At 38.7% G+C, this 22,176-nt stretch overlaps 2 protein-coding genes across 3 annotated transcripts in view; one reads left to right on the top strand and one right to left on the bottom strand.

The window, feature by feature from the left end:
- Positions 1-52: 52 nt before the first annotated feature.
- HSP90B1 (heat shock protein 90 beta family member 1) lies at positions 53-16,292 on the top strand. The gene is made up of 18 exons (XM_081060380.1): positions 53-313; positions 1,289-1,388; positions 2,102-2,243; positions 2,820-2,936; positions 3,874-4,205; positions 8,000-8,111; positions 8,332-8,451; positions 9,232-9,348; positions 10,849-10,986; positions 11,095-11,172; positions 11,286-11,351; positions 11,809-12,078; positions 12,358-12,603; positions 13,109-13,245; positions 14,751-14,829; positions 14,911-15,066; positions 15,382-15,498; positions 16,003-16,292. The coding sequence occupies exons 1-18, from the start codon at positions 265-267 to the stop codon at positions 16,030-16,032; spliced, it is 2,406 nt and encodes an 801-aa protein (XP_080916506.1). The 5' UTR covers positions 53-264; the 3' UTR covers positions 16,033-16,292.
- A 675-nt stretch (positions 16,293-16,967) lies between these two features.
- UQCC6 (ubiquinol-cytochrome c reductase complex assembly factor 6) overlaps positions 16,968-22,176 on the bottom strand; it is a 9,379-nt gene continuing 4,170 nt past the window's right edge. Inside the window, exons 3-4 of one of the 2 annotated variants that reach the window (XR_013994045.1) lie at positions 19,065-20,778; positions 16,968-19,011 (exon numbers count right to left, since the gene is read on the bottom strand). Coding sequence is in view for 1 of the 2 variants with exons in the window: in XM_081060392.1 (XP_080916518.1) it covers positions 20,683-20,778 (96 nt within the window). In the remaining variant the exon portion in view is untranslated. Of the gene's footprint in view, positions 20,779-22,176 lie in introns of both variants that reach the window. The other variant, XM_081060392.1, reaches the window with a different exon arrangement.

The raw sequence follows: 22,176 nt of genomic DNA, 5'->3' as shown, positions 1-22,176 counted from the left end.
CACCTGGACAGCTCCGATTGGTGGACTGCAGTCCCCCCCGCGAGTCCCTATTGGTTACAGAAGGTGCGTGGTGCGGCAGGATTGGTGAGTTCGTGTTTCCCGTCCCCCGCCCTCGAGAAGTGGGGGTGAAAAGCGGCCAGACCAGCTTGGGGGGCAGTGGGCGGACCGCGCGGCTTGAGGTCTAAGGATCTGAACCCAGGGGTGGCAGGGCGGAGGCAGCTCCTGCGATCAAAAGGGACTTGAGAGCCTCGGCAGCCGTGCGCCATGAGGGCCCTGTGGGTGCTGGGCCTCTGCTGCGTACTGCTGACCTTCGGTGAGTGAGCTCCGAGGAGCGGGCCCCCCGGATGCCCCCCCTCCTCAAGCGCGGCGTCTTCTCGAAGGTTCTGGGGGCGTTGAGCCTGGGAGGGGGATAACAGGGCCTGCGCTGGGCGGAGGGGCCCATCACCTTTCCTCGAAAGAGGCTCAGGGGCTTTCGTCCACTCTTCTCTGGAAAGGAAAAAAGAACAGAGTTATTTAAATCCCTTGCAGATCTCCTGGTATCCGCACCGGGAGGTCTCAGTCGCTTGGATGTGGGGTCCCTCTGGAGCTCCCGCTATCCCCGAGGTTGTTGTAGGTGCCCCGTCCGACGGACTCGTGCAGACGTCCCGACATTCCGCTGTCCGGGCTTAAGGACCCCGCAGGTCTGCCGCCCCCCAGCGAACGCGCGTTCCTTTTCTTCGGCCCGTGCTGGTCTCGGAAGCGTGGGGCCCTGGGTCACCAGGAAGGCAGCGTTAGCGTGTTTGATTCACTTTTGCTCCAGCTCCGTAATATAAAAATCTCTTAACGTGTCTTCCCCTTCTCCGACCCCTGGACTGGATTTCAGTTCCCTTCGCCAAAGGTTGCACAAATCCTACTTGTATTTTGACCTGTGATGTTGAAGGCCTAAGTTTTGATGTGGTCAGTTTGGAGGCCTTCCCTTGGCCTGCGCGCAACACGTGTGACTGTAGAAGAGGCCTGGTATCAACTGCTAAACGTTATTTATAAAGGATCCGAAGTGGCATTTTAGAAGTGCTGGCTGCCTCGGTATTTTAGAATCTCCCGGGGAACCTTAGTATTTGGGCTTAAACAAGAACCGTGCAGACTTGGGTTTACATTGGGTATTTCAACCAGTGGATCCATTCTCCCATCCCTACCTCCCGTATTTACCAACTGAATGATGCAGCCCCTACCCTTGCCCTGTCTGATTATATGCCTTCTGAGAAGTACACGAAAAAACAACAGTGTTTTTCGGTGTTAAATCTTTCTTCAGGGTCGGTGCGAGCTGATGAAGTCGACGTGGATGGTACAGTGGAAGAGGATCTGGGTAAAAGTAGAGAAGGCTCAAGGACAGATGATGAAGTAGTACAGAGGTTTGTGTTCATTTGAAACTATACAGATAAGCTCTTGTGAACACTGTGGAATACAGTGGCTTCTTTTGTATCTGCAAAGGTCCTGATGAAGTGTAACACCCGAATTTATAACCTTGAAAATGGTCATTCAAAATGTAGGAAGCCATGTGCGCACATAAATATCACCTAACTTGCCGCTAAGAATGGTCAGACTTGATTGAAGTCTTTTGAAAACTATCTGGATAACTATTGCAAAATACTAGCACTATTACCTTCCTAAAACCTTAGGAGAGACTTTCAGTTGGTTTTGTACTCAGTAAGTATGTACACTTAGTAGTTTTAAAAGTAGGATTTCTGTCGGTAGCAGTGTTTTAAAATTTGGCTTTTTAGGACTTAACTGACAGTTTTGTAGACCCTAAAAGGCCAAAGCTTCCCAGTCAAAGGGGCAGTTCCATGTATGGGGGAACATAAATGAGTATGTCTTTGCTTTTTAGTAGAGGAAAGTTGGGTTTATTTTTGTGACAATTTTAGGAAGAGTATTTCCATCTTGGTGTCCTACTACTGTGGTAAAATAACACTGAGCTGGTAGATTAGTAATATTTTATAAAGGTCTCCATTTCACCCTTTTAACACTATGGACAATCTTAAGAGATCACTGTGCTCTCATCACAGATCCTATATATTTAGAGGAAACTAAGCAATGCAGTATTTGTTTATCAAATTTATTTCCTTAGAGAGGAAGAGGCTATTCAGTTGGATGGACTGAATGCATCTCAAATAAGAGAACTTAGAGAGAAATCAGAAAAGTTTGCCTTCCAAGCTGAAGTAAACAGAATGATGAAACTTATCATCAATTCATTGTATAAAAATAAAGAGGTAAGCAAATACTATTTTCTCTTTGTTTGGTAGCGTACTTATTTACTTTCATAGTAAATGTTCTTACATGGGAATTCCAAGTAAGTAGTTAGCCGGGTTTAAATACCCAGTACTCTATGTACAAGAATTGCTACTAGATACCATGTTTGCACATGCGCACGCGTGTGTGTACATGTGTGCGAGTGTGTGTGTGTTGGGTTGAGTCAGGGATTATTAGACATTTTCCCTTCTCCAAATGTGTTCATGGCCTGCTAAATACTGTGAGTGTTAAGGGCCGTCACACAAAGCAGGCTTCATGTACTGCATACCTAGAGATCGCTAGGAGGAGAATAGAGCGTAACTACTCTTACCAGTGCAGGTATCCCATCGAGTTGCTCTAGTCCTCTGTGTAAGGAGCTGTACCCCCTTTTACCAAGAGAGTGAAGGCACCTCTACCTAAGGAATGATAAGAAATCATTCCTTAAAGAGTGCTTTTTCAGAGTACAGAGGAGAAATAAAAGGAGTTTGACATTAACTTTAATGTCTTGCATGTCTTGAAGCTAACCTGAGTGTGTATTAAATCTGGCTTCCATTTAGATTTTCCTGAGAGAACTGATTTCAAATGCTTCTGATGCGTTAGATAAGATAAGGCTAATATCGCTGACTGATGAAAATGCTCTTTCTGGCAATGAGGAACTAACGGTCAAAATTAAGGTAAGCTTAAAACAGTTTTACAATAAAAACATCCTTGGAGATACAGAATCCGTATTAGTCAAGGTAGACTAGGTTATGCTACAGTAACAAGTTTTATTGGAACACTGCCATGCCTGCTTGTGTATTATCTAAGACTGCTTTTGTGCTACATGGCAGAGTTGAGTAGTTGTGACAGAAACCATATGGCCCACAAAGCCTAAAATATTTCCTCTCTGGCCTTTTTACAAACCAAGGTTGCCACCCCTGGCTTAAATCATCAGTCACAGGCTGCCTGTGGCCTTTGCTTTGTGTCACCCGCACTCCAGGACACGGGCTGATGGAGCAGCCGCCATCTGGAGTGTATGTAGCTGGCTGCCATGGTGTAGAGAGAGCTTGGAGGGTCTTACATCAATTAAAGGCTCCATCCTGAAAGCCACACTCCTCTCACTTATAACTCATTGGTCAGAGCTAGGCATATGGCCTTACCCAACCATAAATAAAGGACGTCTATGCCTGTTATATTTCTGGAAGGCAGAAAGCCGGGAATGTTCAGTGAAGAACACTGACCATCACAGATTCCAAATACAGAAGTCATTCAAGTTTTGTACTTTTCTATCAGAGAAATAGGCAAAACATAAAATTGTATTTTTCTTGAATATTTGCTTCAAAAATAACTTGTTTTGTTTAGTCTATCTCTGCCCTGTGACGTTTAGACCAGTCTCTGCTCTCTTTGATACTGAGAATTATTCTCTATAAAGGAAGTTGCTCGTACTTAAGATGGGCACTTTCTTAAAAGGCCATAACATACTATATGGAGGAAAATATTTCAGTTTAATTTTCTGTATTGGAATTGAGGTGGCCCAAAGTGGGAGTTTCTCAATGGATATAGCTCAGTATTTACTCCTCATACTGTGAGCAGTAAGCAAATATAACTGTCTTGTTTTTGTCTTGCTTTTAGTGTGACAAGGAGAAGAACCTGCTACATGTCACAGATACTGGTATAGGAATGACTCGGGAAGAGTTGGTTAAAAACCTTGGTACCATCGCCAAATCTGGGACAAGCGAATTTTTAAACAAAATGACTGAGGCACAAGAAGATGGCCAGTCAACTTCTGAATTGATTGGCCAGTTTGGTGTCGGTTTCTATTCTGCCTTCCTTGTGGCAGATAAGGTCATTGTCACGTCAAAACACAACAACGACACCCAGCACATCTGGGAATCTGACTCCAATGAATTTTCTGTAATTGCTGACCCAAGAGGAAACACTCTAGGACGGGGAACTACAATTACGTGAGTGTTACTAATTCCTAATAAGAATTAATGGTCGTAGTAAGGCTCTTGAGTCTCCAGTTCGGGCTCTCTGAGCAAACAGCTTATTTTGGGCCTTAATTTCCTTGCCTATAAAATGAGGAAATTGAACTGTGCTCATCATTTGAGGACCTAAGGCCCAGCCAGACACAAAGAGCTGTGCTGGTGTTGTTTGTGGAGGACATAAAGTAGGAAGGGTTAGCTCTTCCAGGGAAGAAGGCAAATTGGAGGCCTCACAGAGCAGTGTCTTGGTCCAAGTTTTCCAGGGAAGCGAGACTTAGAAAAGTAGTTTAAGTCTGTGGAGCATCGTGGGTAAAGCATGGCGGAGCATTATATTCATGGGATTAGTTTTCTGAAGGGTGTGGAGGATGGCAGAACTGGATGAGAGGAGAATGGGTGACCACTGAAAATATTCAAGATCTGTGGTAGCAACTGGGGTGGTTTGGAGAGAACAAGTAGAGATAAAGAGCTTGAACAAACTCATGAAATTTCTTTGGGAGAAAATGTCCCGGATGAGAGTAATTAGTAATGATTGAATTCGAGTTGGAATTCATCTTAAGTCAGTACCTATTGTTTGTGCAGATGAGACAGGGCTTAGGTCCACAGGGCAGCTTTCTGCCTTTTTTCCCAGAGGTCAGTTGGCTTGCCCAGTCCTGCCAAGTGAAAAATGTCCCTGAAGTCTGGCTTTCTTTTTCCTTCGTTCAGTTTTAAATTTTCTTAATAAGAATGTTTAAATACTCAAGTAGGTAAGAAGCATTATCATTTTGACCAATTTTCTTCATCCCGAAAAGTAACATTTCCTGTCTTCATCAGCACAGATGTTCCTTAATGAAGGCTAATTAGATGACTGCATTTTAGTACTTGTACTAATTTATTCTTTCCAATTTACCTTTCCTTGCCTTTGTCATTACCATTTCACATCTCTCGGTCTCATTAGGAGGCATCACTGTTATACCCCAGTGCCCTTTCTCGTTAGCTGTTAAGGGTATATATAGGTAAATCACATCTCTTAACTAGAAAGAGAACATGATATGTCCCAGGAGGAGCTGATGTCTTAGGATACTGAGAGACAGGCAAAATTATCTAGATATAAGCGTTAAGAAAGCGAACATTTTGTTGACTGCTCTGTTCCCAGGGTCTAACTCTTGCTTGGCAAATACTTGTATAAATGAATCAGGTATCAGGACAGTTTCATACGGGTAGCATGGATCGTTGATCAGTAAATGAAACTTGACAACAGGTTGTGCTTTCCCTGGGCAAAATTGCCTTTTCAAGTTTTCCTGCCCCACCATTCACTCAATGGGTACTCATTTCAGTGCCTATCACCTGCTAGGGTTTAGGGCAACAATGGAGAAGAAGACAGATGAGGTCCCTGCTTTCACGTGGCTCCTTCTAGTAAGGAAGAAAAACATGAAGTCATTTCATAGTGGAAATGCCAGAAGGGAAGCTAAGAGACTCCTCCCTTACCAGAAGGCCTTTCTGAAATAGTGGGAAGTTAGGTTCAGATACTCCAGGCAGCAGCAGGCCCAGCATGTTGAAAGTTTCAAAGACAAGAGGTCCCTGTGAGGATCTGAAGGTCTAGAGTGGCCAAAGGAAAACAGAGTGAAGGCAAGAAAGTAACGAGGTCAAGATCTTGCCTATGTACATGACTTCATCTTACATTTGACCGATAAAATGGAAGCCACCAGACAATTCAGTTTCCTACCTACTCCTGTCCATCACCCCAAAGTTAGCTGCTGCTGTACCGTTCTGAGAGATTTTGTGAGGATTAAATGACGGCATGAAATTCACATCCAGTAAATGCAAACTGAAGTAATTGCTTCCGTCCTTCTTACAACAATGAGGGAGATGTTCTACATTTTTCCCTAAAGCTAGTCTCCATTTGCGATCTGTTGTCTTTCATCTTAACCTCCACAGAGACAAAGCATAAATTAATTCCTACTCCATCTTTAAAGTCAGCCTTTCCCACACACCTCCCTCTTTCCCACCAAAGTATAAGCATGTTCTAGTCTCTGGGGGATGGAAGGAAGGCAGGTAGTACCATGCTCCCTTATACTGTCAGGCACACACTATTTGTCTCTCTCCTCCACAGTTGAGCTTAAAGTACACTTGCCTTTGCTGCTCCTTCACCTTTTGTTCATGCCTCAGTCCACTGTACGTCAACTTTACCACCTTTCCATTGAAATAAAGTCACCAGTAAGTAACCCTTGTTCCTGAAGCCAATTCAGGATTTTTGAACTGACATTGCTCCCAGCAATGATTCTCTTTTTTTCTTAGTTTTTCTCTTGTGTTTTCTACAGAATTGGCTTTCTGCTACACAGTCCTTAAAACAATTCACTCAGTACCCAGCCTCCATGATCCTGCGTATCTTTTTTTTTCTTTGCCCATTTCTTAAATTTTGATATTCTCTTGCTTTAAAATTTAACTTTCAGCCCTTTTGTCATTATTCTTGTATTCCTTATTTAGTCTCACCTCTGTCATGCTTTTTCTCGGGATTCTCAAATCTATATTCTTACTCTAGATGAGAAGTCAGCGAGCTTTTTCTTAAAGGGCCTACTAGTAAATATTTTAAGTTTGTGGACTATAGGATCGGTCACAGGGCACAACTCTGCTGTTCCAGCTTGAAAGCAACCGTAGACAACATGATGAATGAGGTTGTGTCTTGATAAAATTTCTTACTTGCTCCAGCCATAGTTTGTCTGCTTCTGATCTCCACCTAACAACTGAGCTCTTTGCTCATATGTCTAATTTAAATATCTAAGATGTAGAACCATCAGCTTCAGCTTGCATCCAAAACTGAACTCTTCCCCAACCCAGCATCACTGAGATGACGCGGCTCTAAGACCATGACTTAGTCACCACGTTAGGCTGTGTCATCATGTACTGTCTACTTGTTGGCAGATGCTACTAACCTTCACTTTTTGAGGCAGGAAAGGTACCATGGATACAACATCCTTCATTTTTATTGGGAGCAGAAACATGAAGATAGGGGCCACCTGCTATGTGAGAGACTATGTTGGGATTTGTCATTTGGGGTGGTGGAGGAAGGGTTTGTAGAAGTGGCAGGAAGGGAGAAGAGGAAGCAATGCTACAGTTGTCAGCACTGGAGTTAGCTAAACCAGTGCTGTCCAGGAGAACTCGCACGGAAATGTTCTGTGTCTGCACTGTCTTACATGGCAGCCACCAGCCACGTGTGACTATTGAGGACTTGGATGTGGCAGTGCAACGAAAGAACGAATTTTAAATTTTATTCAAATAGTTACATATAGGGGGCTACTGTTTTGGGTGGTGCAGATATAAACAATAGTTCAGATTAATTTTCTAGCTTTTTTTAGGAATGTGTTTTTATTAGGGGTTCGCTATCTACAATAATCATTGGATCTCTAGATTAACTATCAGTGCATATAATTATACTTTTCTCCAGAATGTTTCAGTGTTTTTACACCTTGAGCTTTCTTAAGATTTCAGTCCTTCAAATGAAAAAACCCCAACATATTTAGAAGGTTGGAAACATTTTCATTTTCTACCTACAACTAAGGATGTTCTCCACTTAAGAGAATGTAAGGAAGATTTTTCCCTTTATCATACCCATCTTTGGTATATTTAGTTCACAAACTCTTATTGATGATGAGAGTCCTAACATGAATAACAGAGGCCATCCTGGGTTACACAGACCTACTGGCTGTTAGCATTGTTATGAAGGTATTTAGATGAATTTATAATCAAATCATTTAAACCATGCATGTGTCTTTATAAATGGCTTATTTTCTTTGCAGCCTTGTTTTAAAAGAAGAAGCATCTGATTACCTTGAATTGGATACAATTAAAAATCTTGTCAAAAAATACTCACAGTTCATAAACTTTCCTATTTATGTATGGAGCAGCAAGGTAAATCTATATTGAAATTTATATGTATTACCTTGGCACATATTTAAATATTTAATACTTAATGAAGATGAAATGTGATTTTTTTCAGTTTTGATACTTATAGGATTTTCTAAAAGAAGACCTATTTTTTTGAGTTGTAATTTTGTTTTATATTCTATAAATCAAGTCAGAATTATTAAAAAGATGAGTTTAACAGTAATTCTACTTTCTACTCCAACAGACTGAAACTGTTGAGGAACCCATGGAAGAAGAAGAAACAACAAAAGAAGAAAAAGAAGAATCTGATGATGAAGCTGCAGTAGAAGAAGAAGACGACGAAAAGAAACCCAAAACTAAAAAAGTAAGTCTGGTTCATCTCCATATTTAAAATCTTGTTTAGGATATTTTAGAGAAAACTTGAAAACCCAAGTATGTACAGACTGATTTGAGGCAAGCTTCAAGTTTTAAAGGTCACCTTTTCCCAAATGTTAAGTCCATCTTTTAAAAACAAGGATTTTGTGTTTTCTGCTTCCAAAAAGTTGTAAGTACCAAACACAGGTTATTTTTATTAAGAATTTTCTAACTTCTATATGTTGCTCAAGACTGGTGGCTTATAACATGTCTTGAACTTTAAAATCTTAAAAAACTTTCTGCATCTTTTGTCACGTGTTAACTATACAGGTATTAACTATAAAATTAGTTCTCTGGTCTGCTATTAAAATATATGTCTTGGAAATTAACCTATCATAGGTAGGTAGCAGAAGTAATGGTGGGAGGTTTTGAGGAATTTTTATTGGAAGATGTTGGATTTCTAGAAGTCATGAAATAGGAATACATAATATGTGTATCTTTCTAACCTCAACATATTTTAAAGAAATAACATTTTAGCTAGTTAAAAAGAACAATGAAGAAACCTTAATTAGATTTTAATAAATTATGATAAGCAATTGCTTATTTTATATTAAATGTCAGCCTTAAGTGTTGACATTTTTAATTTTTGATTCAATTGGTAGGAACATACTAGCTTAGAGGTACCCTTTGGTGCTTCACATATTCTTTTGAAATGTCCTAAAGCTATGATTTCCACTAGTGTAACTGCTGAATGGTGTTGGGAGAGACTAATCAAATACTGTAACTTCAGGTTGAAAAAACGGTCTGGGATTGGGAACTTATGAATGATATCAAACCAATATGGCAGAGACCATCAAAAGAAGTAGAAGATGATGAATACAAAGCTTTCTACAAATCATTTTCAAAGGTAAATATTATTTTAGAATAATGTGATAATGAAACATGATATCAGAATGTTTTAAAATAGTTTATAAATACTTCACAATTGGTTTCATTTTTAATGCTATGTATTTTATATTGCGTATTAAAAAAATTTGAGAAGAAATCTGTAGCCTTCACCAGGTTGCCAAGGGGTCTGTGTTACAAAAGAGATTAAGAAGTACCTACAAGGGCAGAGGTGTGGTTTCCACTATAGAACCCATAAAACAGTCATGTTACTGAATGACTCTTCTTTGCTCAGGCCTCCTTCTCGTGTTGCTTCCTTCCTCAGTCACTTCATAACACAAGATGGAGCTCCAGCCATTACATCTACGTCACAGAGCCATCTACATCACAGACACTACATCTTTCTCCTTTAAGGAGCCTTCCCAGAGTCTCAACTACCAATTTCTGTTTACAGAAATCTTGTAAACAGATTTACAAGATCTGAATGGCTTTTAATGTAATCTTTAAAGAGCTTGTTTACAACATCAAACAATTACTGTGAGGTCATATGCCTAGGTAGGAATAATTACTAACTCTGGTTCCTTGCCTAGTTTTTTCCTTTTACTGATCCCTTGTAATTCTTGAATCCACAACTAGCATTAAGATTGTTCCAAGGTAATGTTTCCCCAAACAGCTTTTTTTATAGAGTAGAATAGTTTAATGGACTTAGCATGACTACATAAAACTTAATACTGTATGATTCTGTCTATTCTTTACTCTTTATTCCACCTGTAAATTTGTTCCTTAACCTTCTTGGTTTTCCTTATGTTAACATCCAACCATCCTTTAGGCTTTTTACCTCTAAAAACTTGCCCTGGTTCTGCCTCCACTTTCATTCCCATGAACTCTAAAGTCCTAGTGTATGCAAAGATACTTTCATCTAGGTCAGCTGTATTAGAAGATATAATGTGAGCCACATAATAAGCTGGTTTACTTTGGGGAGGTTTCTGTACCGTGTCTTCAAAGTTCGGCTTTGTATTTTACACTTACCATCACATCTCAATTCAGACTCACCAGATGTGGCTACAGTAATGGATAATGCATATAGATCTAGGGAACTCCTCTTTATACTTTTGTAGCTATTTACATACCTCTTTATAGCCATAACTGTAGTCCAGATTCCAAGGGAGAAATCTGTTCCTGAGTCCTTTTTGTGGTTGACCAGTCCATTCTTGAAGTGATGTTTATGGTTTTGTCCTTTAGGATGGTGGTTTTCCCATCCTGCTCTCACACATGTGGAACCTGGACTCACCCATCCTTCCCGAGTCTAGAAGTACATAATGTTATTGACAGTCATCATCAAAACGACTATGTCTAGGCAGTTAGAATTGCAGTCTTAGTTGTTTCTTCTTCCCTCCGTAACCTCCCCACCCCTTTTTTGATAAGGGCACTCGTTTGGTTAATTAAATGCTGAACTGCACGGTAGCTTCTGCACTGCCTTTGTTTTGTGCCATTTGGGTAACTAAGTACCAACTTTCCATAGGAAAGCGATGACCCCATGGCTTATATCCATTTTACTGCTGAAGGAGAAGTTACTTTCAAATCAATTTTATTCGTACCCACATCTGCTCCACGTGGTCTTTTTGACGAATATGGATCCAAGAAGAGTGATTATATAAAGGTGGGTGTTTAAGTAGTATAAACTGAATTTAAAGTTTGAAAATGTAATTTCCAGAAAGTAACTTTCTTTCTTTTTTTTTTTTTTTTTTTTTTTTTTGTCTCTGCGTAGCTCTATGTGCGCCGAGTATTCATCACGGATGACTTCCATGATATGATGCCCAAGTACCTTAATTTTGTCAAGGGTGTTGTAAGTATCTGAAGATTGGGGAGAGGGGGGATTAGAGTGGTAGTATTTTGGTGGGGAGGAGGTTGTTTGGTTTTGGTTTTTCTGCTCACTGAACTTTCTTTTGCCATCTGAAGGTGGACTCAGATGACCTCCCCTTGAATGTTTCCCGTGAGACTCTTCAACAGCATAAGTTGCTTAAGGTGAGTGTCTCTGGGACGATACTGGCTGCTTTGCTCTTTGATTCAAGTCAGAGGACAGTTTCCATTAGTGGAGTCACCAGATTTTGAGACTAGTCTTTGGCTCTACAGATGAAGAACTTAATTTTACTCTGGAATTCTCAAATCCTGAGAATTTGATTGTTTTTTTCCCTTTTTATAATACAAATTTTCAAACATAGAAAAGTCGAAAGAATTGTACAGTGAACATGTACATATATGTACATATACACATGCACACACACACAACCTGGTCTAAAGTTAGAGTGTAAACATCAAAGCAATCTTGTGACTATTTCCAGGGACAACTACAATGTAAAATGTAATTTTACTACAATGTAAAATTACATTTACATTTCCAGGGACAACTACCTCACATATTGCAGGTTCTCAAAAGTTTGAGATGAAGTTCTTTAATCAGTTACTCCTTAATTTTGTTCAGGTGATTAGAAAGAAGCTTGTCCGTAAAACTCTGGACATGATCAAGAAGATTGCTGATGAGAAATACAATGATACTTTTTGGAAAGAATTTGGTACCAACATCAAGCTTGGTGTTATTGAAGACCACTCCAATCGAACACGTCTTGCTAAACTTCTTCGATTCCAGTCTTCTCATCACGCAAGTGACATTACTAGTCTAGACCAGTATGTGGAAAGAATGAAGGAGAAACAAGACAAAATCTACTTCATGGCTGGGTCCAGCAGAAAAGAGGTGAGATAAACTCCACCTGTCAGGGATCATGGTATATAACTGTGAATTTATAACCAGCTCTTGAGGGGAAAAAAAGAAAAATTTAATTGTAATTAAGAACTATGGTAGTTTGGAGGCCTGGTCAGTCATTGATAGGAAAGTCACTTACATTCTTTGTTCCTCTTAATTCTCCACCTGTAAAATGAGGTTGTTAATACTATATAAACATAGATACTAAGATGAACAAATAAATACCGAGGCTAGACTTGGAATTAACCTTTAATTCCCTTAATTTCACAGGCCGAATCGTCTCCATTTGTTGAGCGACTTCTGAAAAAGGGCTATGAAGTGATTTATCTCACAGAACCTGTGGATGAATACTGCATTCAGGCTCTTCCTGAGTTTGATGGGAAGAGGTTCCAGAATGTTGCCAAGGAAGGAGTGAAGTTTGATGAAAGTGAGAAAACGAAGGAGAATCGTGAAGCAATTGAGAAAGAATTTGAGCCTCTGCTCAATTGGATGAAAGATAAAGCCCTCAAGGACAAGGTATTCTTCTGGAAATTAGAAATGTGAAAATTGTAGTATCTGCCTTTTTTTTTTAATTGTTTTGTCAACATACTACTAAACTTTGCAACTGGTTACTCTGTAACCATGAAAACTTGTCAGAACATTTAATATTGTGGTTAAATTATTGGGGAGGGACAACCTTAAAATTTAGGAACTACAAAGAATTAAAAGGATAATAGTGGTTATTCTATATGAGGGTACTAGGGTTTTTTTTTCCTTACAACTGAAAATTTTCTGTAGTTTAATATTGCTCTTGTAACAGGTTAAGTTTTATATGTTGTTAAAAATTGGTGATTTAAGTATTTCTGATTGAAAAATTCAGACTGTTAAATGACAGTGTCTCCTGAGAATCTGAATGAGTACTTTTATGACCTGCCACTATGTTTATGATCTTAAGTGATGAATCCTTAAAGAGTTGAAAGGCAATTACTGAATGACTTTAACTATTGATATTCATGTCTCTAACTTTGGTTCTTGTCCTAAGATTGAAAAGGCTGTGGTCTCTCAGCGCCTGACAGAGTCTCCTTGTGCTCTTGTGGCCAGCCAGTACGGGTGGTCTGGCAACATGGAGAGAATCATGAAAGCTCAAGCATACCAAACGGGCAAGGACATCTCCACAAAGTAAGTGTCCTCGGGAAAGTCTCTACCAAGGTGTCAGTTCTTGTCCAGCCTCCCTTCAGGAGGTAATGCCAGCTTCTATACAAAGAACGGATGTGTTTCAAGTTTCCACCACTGTCTACTATATATTAGGTAGACAACAAATTTATAAAGGGATTCCTCCTACATGAGATGGATAAAGAAAAGGTCTTGGGACAGAAATGGTCCAAGATGGCCCATTAGGGAAAAAAATAAAAGGAAAGGTCTTAGACTCATGATCTATTTTATATACAAATGCAAATTTTCTTACTGTTACACATAAATTGTCTGTATTTTTGCATTACACTATATGCTTGGCCTGGTATCTCTTCTACATTTTAGATAATATTAAGAGTTATAAGTTATAGATGAGGTTAATGACAATTATATTTCTCAAGTGAATTAAGTCTTTTTAAACCACCACACCCCTCCCCTAGATAATATGCCCCACAAAATGTAAAATTTGACCCATGAGTTAACAAGTATTTAAACTCAAGGTCCAAGTACTAGAGATAAGTGGGTCTTCGGTACCCTTTATTTTTAAGAAATACGTATTTCAAGCTTGTTTTATTGTCACAACAATGGCCTTAAAAACAACTTTTTTTGCCTGCTTTTATTCTCTCTTCTACCTGGAATAACTTCTTATTTGCTACCTTTCTTATTTGCATCATACTTTTATCCCCAAGGCCTTAGTTTTAGGGATTCTCACAAATGTATTCATTAAAATAAGTACATACATGCATACACACATATCATAATTAGAAGAACAGGTTTCTGCTTATATCCCATTACAACAGTATAGTAGTCATTTAATACGTGTCCACCTATTTCAGTCATTCATTGACAAACACTTGAGCACCTATTATGTTTATACACTGATGGTCTAAAGTAGTCCTCACTGCTGTCTTCGGGACTGTGACTAGTGGTCAGAATGACGTATTGTCATAGCTCCTAAGCCCAGCACAGATAATGAGTATACCAAGACGGGGATAATGTGGACCCTCAGTCCTCAGCATGCAGCTATAGGAGGGAGGATAGTCACAACTGACAGTAAAATGCGAAAGATGATGAAGATATGTTCAGAATGCATTGAGAACTGAGTTCAGATAAAAAGCAGTTTTCCTTAGAACTGTATTGGTGTTATTTGAGCAGCACACAGAGGCTGCCTAGGAACTCAGAACTCTGGGAGACAGAGCTGCATTTAAAGGAGTGACAATAAATTAAGTGGGGATGAACAAGACATTAAATCAGTTCATCCACTCAACCAAGTGCTCTAGACACAGGATTCACTAGTAAATAAAACAGTTCTTTCTAAGTCTCATCTGTGTCCATCCACCTTTAAAAGGGAAAACCTGATGTAGCAATATAAGTACATCTTGATTTCTCCAAGACTTGTTCCTTATAATTATGAAACTTAGTAATAGAATAAGGGAATTGTGTGAACCCTAAATTTTCATATGTTCATTAATGTTCATTTTTGTCCCCTCAAGTTATTATGCCAGCCAGAAGAAAACATTTGAAATTAATCCCAGACATCCGCTGATCAGAGACATGCTTCGACGAGTTAAGGTAATATTACAGTCTTACTCCTTCATCTTTTCATTTGAATACTTTGTACCTTTTAACCAAGTGTGATTTCTTCCATCTCAGGAAGACGAAGATGACAAAACAGTTTCGGATCTTGCCGTGGTTTTGTTTGAAACAGCAACACTGCGATCAGGATATCTTTTACCAGACACTAAAGAGTATGGAGATAGAATAGAAAGAATGCTTCGCCTCAGTTTAAACATCGACCCTGATGCAAAGGTTTGTATCCCTAGCCTTCCAACACAGGCTTAATTTTTTTTCTTTTTTTAAGAAAAGGCTTCCCATGATTAAGTGATAAAGCTCTGAGAAATTGGACTAATTTCTACTCTTTTGAAATAATTGTTTTTTAAGTCCCCAGTGTCATGCACTGTACTAGAAGTTAAACAAATTCTTTTACATGCTTTTTTTAATCTCCCTTTGTTAGCTTGACTGTTAACTCTTAATTAGAGGATTATGAAGTTAATTATGATCCTAAACATTTAAATGAGCAAAGTAAAAATAGATCCATTAATGGGCGCATAAATGTTCCCTTAGGTCGAAGAAGAACCTGAAGAAGAGCCTGAAGAAACAACAGAGGACACCACAGAAGACACAGAGCCAGATGAAGAAGAAATGGATGTCGGAACAGACGAAGAAGAACAAGAAACAAAGGTACAGCAACTCAAGAATGGGACTTGCATTCTAGTTCTGGCAAAGTTAGGACTGTAACATACAGAAATCTGCCCCAAAATAGGCATCTCAAATCAAATTTGAAAGCTGGAGCAAATCACTTTTTTTGCCTAAATAGTGTATACTTTAATCTTTCCACTTCTTTCATCCTTTATTTCGGTCATCCATTCTTGATGTTTTTAAACAGATTTTTCCTTAGCCCACAATATTTCTATATATATTCTTGGCCATTTGCTTCCGACTTACTATATAGTAACAGGCTGTTATAAATTTTTGATTGTTGTGTTCAGGGGCCATTGCTCCTTTTGATGGGGTCTAAATTATCTAAAATTCTTACAGATTACCAAAGTGATGTTTTAATCTACCACTGAAATAATGAAAATAAGTTTAGCCCAGTCAGTTCTTTTTTCCACATGAGAAATTTTGTGAGCTAAAGGGTTTTGTTCTGCTAGCTTTTAATGTCTTCTGATTTTTCTGTTTTCACAGAAATCTACAGATGAAAAAGATGAATTGTAAATTATACTCTCACCATTTGGATCCTGTGTGGAGAGGGAATGTGAAATTTAAGTCATTTCTTTTGGGAGAGACTTGTTTTGGATGCTCCCCCCAACCCCTTTCTCCCCTGCACTGTAAAATGTTGGGATTGTGGGTCACAGGAAGAAGACTTTTTTTAGTTGAATTTTTTTTAACATTCCTCATGAATGTAAATTTGTACTATTTAACTGACTTGGTGTAAAATCTTGTCATGTGTATAAAAATAAAAAAGATCCCAAATATTCAGTGTCTTGCCTGTCTTAATTTTTAAAAATCATTCATAGAGAGACAAGGGTAGTCTTTCTTACAGAAGAATTCCAAAAAATATACGTAGATGTACCCCTTTTGTGGAGATGGAGCTTAATTCCTCTTGAGTGTGGGCTGGATTTAGTGACTGTCTTCTAGAGTATGGAAAGGGATAAATAGTAACTTCATGGGAGAGAAACCTGGCAGATGTACCTTAACCAAGGGATCAAGGTTACTTGGTCCCATTACCAGTGATGTGGATCCCCCCATATGATGTGATGAGAAAGGTACTTCACCTCTGGTACTCTTGACAAAAACCCATACCCTTTACCTAGTGAGAAAAACATCAGACAAACCTAGAACATGTGAACAGTACTCTTTAAGAAAAGTTTCTAGGTCAAAACCAAGGAACGAAAGTAAGGAGACAGGGTAACTAAATGCAATATAGCACCCTGGATTAAAACCAGTGAAATCCAGATAAAGGCTAGAGTATATAGTTAATTGGTTCCTTTGACGTGTAATATGTACCATGGTTATTAAAATAGCATTCATGGAAATGGGAAAGTGTATACAGGAACTCTGTAATGTCTTTGCAAGTTTCCTAGAAATGTAAACTTACAGGAATAAAAAAGGCTATTGTTAAAAAAATCACCCACAGGCAGACGTAACTACAGATAATTGAGCAAAGTGCTCATTGAGCTATCATTTAATTTCTTTTGAAATGTATTCTTATTTATGGGAGAAACAGTTTCTCTAATTTCACTAGTCACGTAGCCATCCAAAATGGTAGTCTCTGTTTTTTAACTGGTTAGGGGGAGAGAATCTTATTCAGTTGCAAATTCAAAGATTGAGTGTTACAAAATTCTGTAGAAACTAATTTTATGAACTAGGAAGTTTTGTTAGGGACTTCAACTTTTCTGATAATCCAGAACCCCCTTGCCAGGATTCTGTTTCTTCTATTCATTGTATGCTTCCTACCCCTTCCCACAAAGATAGTTATCTAGTGTTCATTTCCAAATAATCACTTTGAAATTATCTGCTACACTACTAAAGTACAGATCTTTAAAAATCTGCTGCTTTTTCCCTTACAAGAAATAAATGGGAGCTCAGTCAGAGAGAAACATGCTATAATGGAGATACAAGCTTCCTTTCATGATAGTGTTACATTAGCTATTACAATATTTGTTTCCAATTTTTGTGGCCACAATAAATTACCATTTTTAATAAAGATTGTTATAGAAGTTAAAGCCATCAGATTTTATTAGTGACGTCTGAACCTTAACCATCCAATTACAAATTCTGAATTTCCATTGTTTCTAGCAGGAAGCATAAAAAGCATACTCCCTCAGTTTGTGGTAAAAAAAACAAGCAGCTGTGTCACGTACCCTTTTACACAGTAACTGTTTAACTGACTTATTACCAAACAGGTTGCTACTATCTATCTTGGACCTTTTTTTTATCCCCCATAGCTTTACTAAGGAATAATCTAGTACTACTCTTAATTTTTGGTTTATGTGTATCACACATTTGGTTTTGCACAAAGCACTGAGATGGAGTTTAGTATACATGTTTGTTAAGGAGTGCCCTTCTATCAATACCTGTGGAAGGAAAGGAAATGGGATTGAGCAGGAGTTGAGCTGCAATGCAAGTCCAAAGACAGCCTCGGCCAAACCCCTGGGGAGTTGAGGAGCTAAAGCGGAGGCCCTCAGTGTTGCTCACCCTCTGCTGGGCTGAAGTGATAAGGCCTTTCTACCCCATCATTCATTAGATGTGGGGCCCTCCAGGTGTGGCCCTGAACAATGCCACCTAGCTGGGACAATCCTGCTGAGCTGACAACTGAAGGTTGCTCTCAGCACTGGGGCCACAAGCCTTTCCTTGGTGAATCTGGATGACACATTCCTACACCCACCACAATGTATATTTCTCATAATGAAGGTCAACTTCAAAAAAGGAAAGCCATATATATCTTGGTGAAAGTCACTTAGAATCAGCACTTACTGAAATAATGGCATTTTTACTTTAGGTAAGATTTTAATTTTACTTTAGGTAAGATTTTAACTATAAAATTAATTTTTCACCTTCATGAAGCTATTGTCTTACAGGAGAGTTGGGTTCAAATCATGACTCTTCCTCAATAGCCAGACCAATCACTCTGTACCTATAAAAGAAAGGTATGGGGGTGCTTTTAAAGTATGGTCCACTGCATTCATCCAAGGCAGGAGGGTCCTCCCCTTGTGCCCCAGGGGCGAGTCCTTCATGCAAAAGGTGAGCAGTGCCCCAGCCTTTCATATGGAATGGATTGAGGAGCTCCTCCCTGGTATCTACGAAATGCATTGTCAGAGCTCACCAATTTGGCATTCATATCCTAAAGTGTGGAGAACTAGAATTTGAAAATGTTAGCAATGAGAAAAACCCCACCTAGCAAATTCAATTGCTGAAACTAGTTCAGAGTTAAAAAATGATTTTATTGTTAATTTGTACTAAATCAAGTATCTTTTCTGAAACCTTTGGAATTCCAACTCTGAGGAAGTTAGGCACCCAGATTAGAATCACTTAATTAGTGTTTAGAAACCCATTTTTAAATTCTTTGAATTAAAAAAGAAGTCAAACTTCTTCCGGTCTGACACAAAGTCCTTGCAATGGCAGCTGTAGCAAGCTTCACCATTTGTAAAGTTATACAATTTTTTTTCAAGAAAAATATTCAATTAATGATAACTACGAAAATTTGATCTAGAGAAGATACATCTCTATGTACAAGGTCTATGTACTATGAAAATTTGATCTAGAGAAGATACGTCTCTATGTACAAGGTCACAGTAAATAAAATACTAGCAAACAGCAAGCAATCTCAACAAAAACTTCCATCTTCTACGTGAGAATCCCAGCCCTTTCGCTAGGGTGGGCTATTGTTCGTCTGTCATTGACAATCGGAGATCCTTTTTGTACTGAAAGCATATGATACGGTACCAAGTGACATGGCAGCAGAAAACAAAGAGCTTGTATATAAGCCTGGAAATAAGGCATTTAGTTGCTTTATACTATTAAACTGAAAGGGGTATTTACCATGAAGCGTAAAACAAAAGTGTTGTGCTTGCATTTAGGGATTTAATATTTTTAAGATTTCAACACTAACTCTAAAGATCGATGTCATGCAGCAATTTGCTAACTGGCTAAGAAGTAAGCCTGCATTATCTTTAAGAATGCAGAATTCTAAAAAACTTCTGTTGGAAAAATAGCCCTGAACAGAAAGCCAACTGCTCTATCAATTACTTTTGTCCTATATTTAGACTCAGAAATGTGTTGAAATGTTTGTATTAATTTCCTAGGGCTGCCACAACGAAGTACCACAAACTGGGTGGCTTAGAACAGAAATGTATTCTCTCACAGTTCTGAAGGCCGGAAACTTGAAATCCCGATGTCAGCAACCTTGCTCTGAGACTCTGGGGTAACACCCTTCTTTGACTCCTCCCAGCTTCTGCTGGTGGCCCTGTCCGTGGTGTTCCCTGGCTTGTAGCTGCATCACTCCAATTTTTGCTTCTATTGTCACATGGCGTTCTCCCTGCGTGTGTCTGTCTTTAAATGGCATTTTCCTCTTCTTTTAAAGACACCATGCATATTGGATTAGAGCCCACCGTAATGACCTCCCCTTAACTCTTACATTTGCAGACACCCTATTCCCAAATAAGGTCACTTTCACATGTACTAGGGATTAGGACTTCAATTTCTTTTGGGGGGGATACGAGTCAAAACCCATAACGTGCTCCTTTAAGTTTTTCAGTTATCTTTAAATATATTTTATAAGAAAAATTAAATACTAACGTGGTTTATCAAATTTGGGGGTAAAGAAATTGTGACAGTCCAAGTCACAACTGTTATAATTTTGTTATGTACACAATTCCAACTTCAAACTTTAAATATTTTAACTTAATTCAACTTAGTTTGTTAATTAACAAATAGTACTTTCCAATATTTAGAGAAACATTAACTTATCACCATATGCACTGTCAATGTCACTTTTATTATAGTTAATTTATAATTCCTATTTGCTGTTATGTCAAGCTTATTCAGAGAAACAATCTAGAATTATAAGGGCAGGAGTCCTGGCAAATTCTCTTATCTCACATAATATTCACAACTAAATATCTGCCAAACCATATTCAAGAAGCTGATGATATATATGAGCTTTGGCAGTTGTCAGGAAACATTGCTTAAACCACAAATAAATATCATTGCATTAGTTAATATCTACTGAGCACCTGCTCTTATAGTCAGCATTGTATTAGGTGCTTAAGGACAACTAGATTGACTCAATAAATTTCAAAAATATATATTTAAGACGTGTACTATTGTTCACAGAGTTCTTGGCAGAGTTGTAGTTTGAGGTTTCTACTGCTGAGAAACTTGAGGTTTGTGTTGTTTCTCTTTCAGTCCCAACAGCTCCGTTTTGAGTTCTCCACGCTTTGGTGGAATATCAGGTATTGTCTATAAAAAAAAAAAAAAAAATAGATGCCAGTGCTTTCTTAGACTGTAATTAAATGTGACCTGAAAGACTTCAAAGAAAGAGTAAAAAGTAAAAGAACAAAAAGTCCCGTGACTCAGTGATAATCTTTACTATGAGAACTCACAGGTGATCTAAGTCCCTTTCTAGCCCTAAATTTATGTGACTCTATCTTCCAAGCTATGTCTTAAGTACTTCAGGACTTAGAGAGAGAGTTTGCATCACTATCGAGAGATCACAAATTTGAATAAAGCTTTCCATTTGGAAATTCACTGCTGCACTATTTACTGAGTCTCCACAATGCATAAAGCAGTGAGCAAAAAAATAGGAAACTGCCTTCAAGAAAACCAATCAGGAAAGTCCCGAGAAACTGACTTTTTTTTGCAGCAGCAGCAGCAGCAGCTTTAGTGAGATATACTACCATACCATTCACCCATTTACAGTACACAATTAAATGGCTTTTAGTATATTCACAAAGTTGTGCGCCATCACTACAATATATTTTAGGACATTTTCATCACCCCAAAAAGAAACCCCATATCCATTAGCGGGCACTCCCATTTCCACACAGCCAAGCCACTGCCCTAGGCAACCATTAATCTACTTTTGGTCTCTATAGATTTATCAATTCTGGACATTTCATAGAAATGGAATCATACAATATGTGGTCTTTTGTGATGTTTCTTTCACTTGGCAAGTTTTCAAGGTTCATCTGTTGTTAACACATATATCAGTACTTCACTTCCTTTTAGGAGCAAACAATATTCCATTATATGGATATACATTTTATTTGTCCACTTATCAGTTGATAGACATTTGGATTGTTTCCACCTTTTGGTTCTTATAAATAATACTTCTGTGAACATTTGTGTACAAATTTTTGCGTGAACACGTGTTTCCATTTCTCTTGGGTATAAACCTAGAAGTAGAATAGCTGGAGCATACGGTAACTCTGTTGAACTGTTTTTAGAGGAACTGCCAGACTCTTTTACACAGCAGCTGCACCATTTTACATTCCTAACAGAACTAAACGGTTCCAGTTTCTCCACATTCTCACCAACACTTGTCATTAGCTGTTGTTTAAAAATTAACAGCCATCATGGAGGTTATGAAGGGGTACCTTATTGTGGCACAGTCCTTTCGTGGAGGAAACAAAGGACAAGTAAAGACAAAGGAATAAAATGACTGCAAATTGTGGCGAGTGCTCTATGGAAACAAAGGACTCCGACAAGACTAGCAGAGGAGCAATCCTTCTAAAGCTGTCCAAAGGATCCTCGTTGCTGGAGGAGCTATTTGAGCAGAGACTTGAAGGTTTGAAGAAGGAAACCAAGCCAAGGTCTGGGAGCAAAGCATTTCAAGAAGAGAAAAACGTAGCCTTGAGG

Source organism: Rhinolophus hipposideros, assembly GCF_964194185.1.
Source record: "Rhinolophus hipposideros genome assembly, chromosome: 9".
Classification (NCBI taxonomy): Eukaryota; Metazoa; Chordata; class Mammalia; order Chiroptera; family Rhinolophidae; genus Rhinolophus; species Rhinolophus hipposideros.
The sequence above is the reverse complement of the archived record's forward strand: the minus strand, read 5'-3'. Positions and strand labels throughout refer to the sequence as shown.

Coding starts and splice junctions, on each gene's coding strand:
- HSP90B1 (XM_081060380.1), top strand. CDS start 265: ATGAGGGCCCTGTGGGTGCTGGGCCTCTGCTGCGTACTGCTGACCTTC. Junction 1,389..2,101: donor GATGATGAAGTAGTACAGAG/GTTTGTGTTCAT, acceptor TTATTTCCTTAG/AGAGGAAGAGGCTATTCAGT. Junction 15,067..15,381: donor ACATCGACCCTGATGCAAAG/GTTTGTATCCCT, acceptor ATGTTCCCTTAG/GTCGAAGAAGAACCTGAAGA.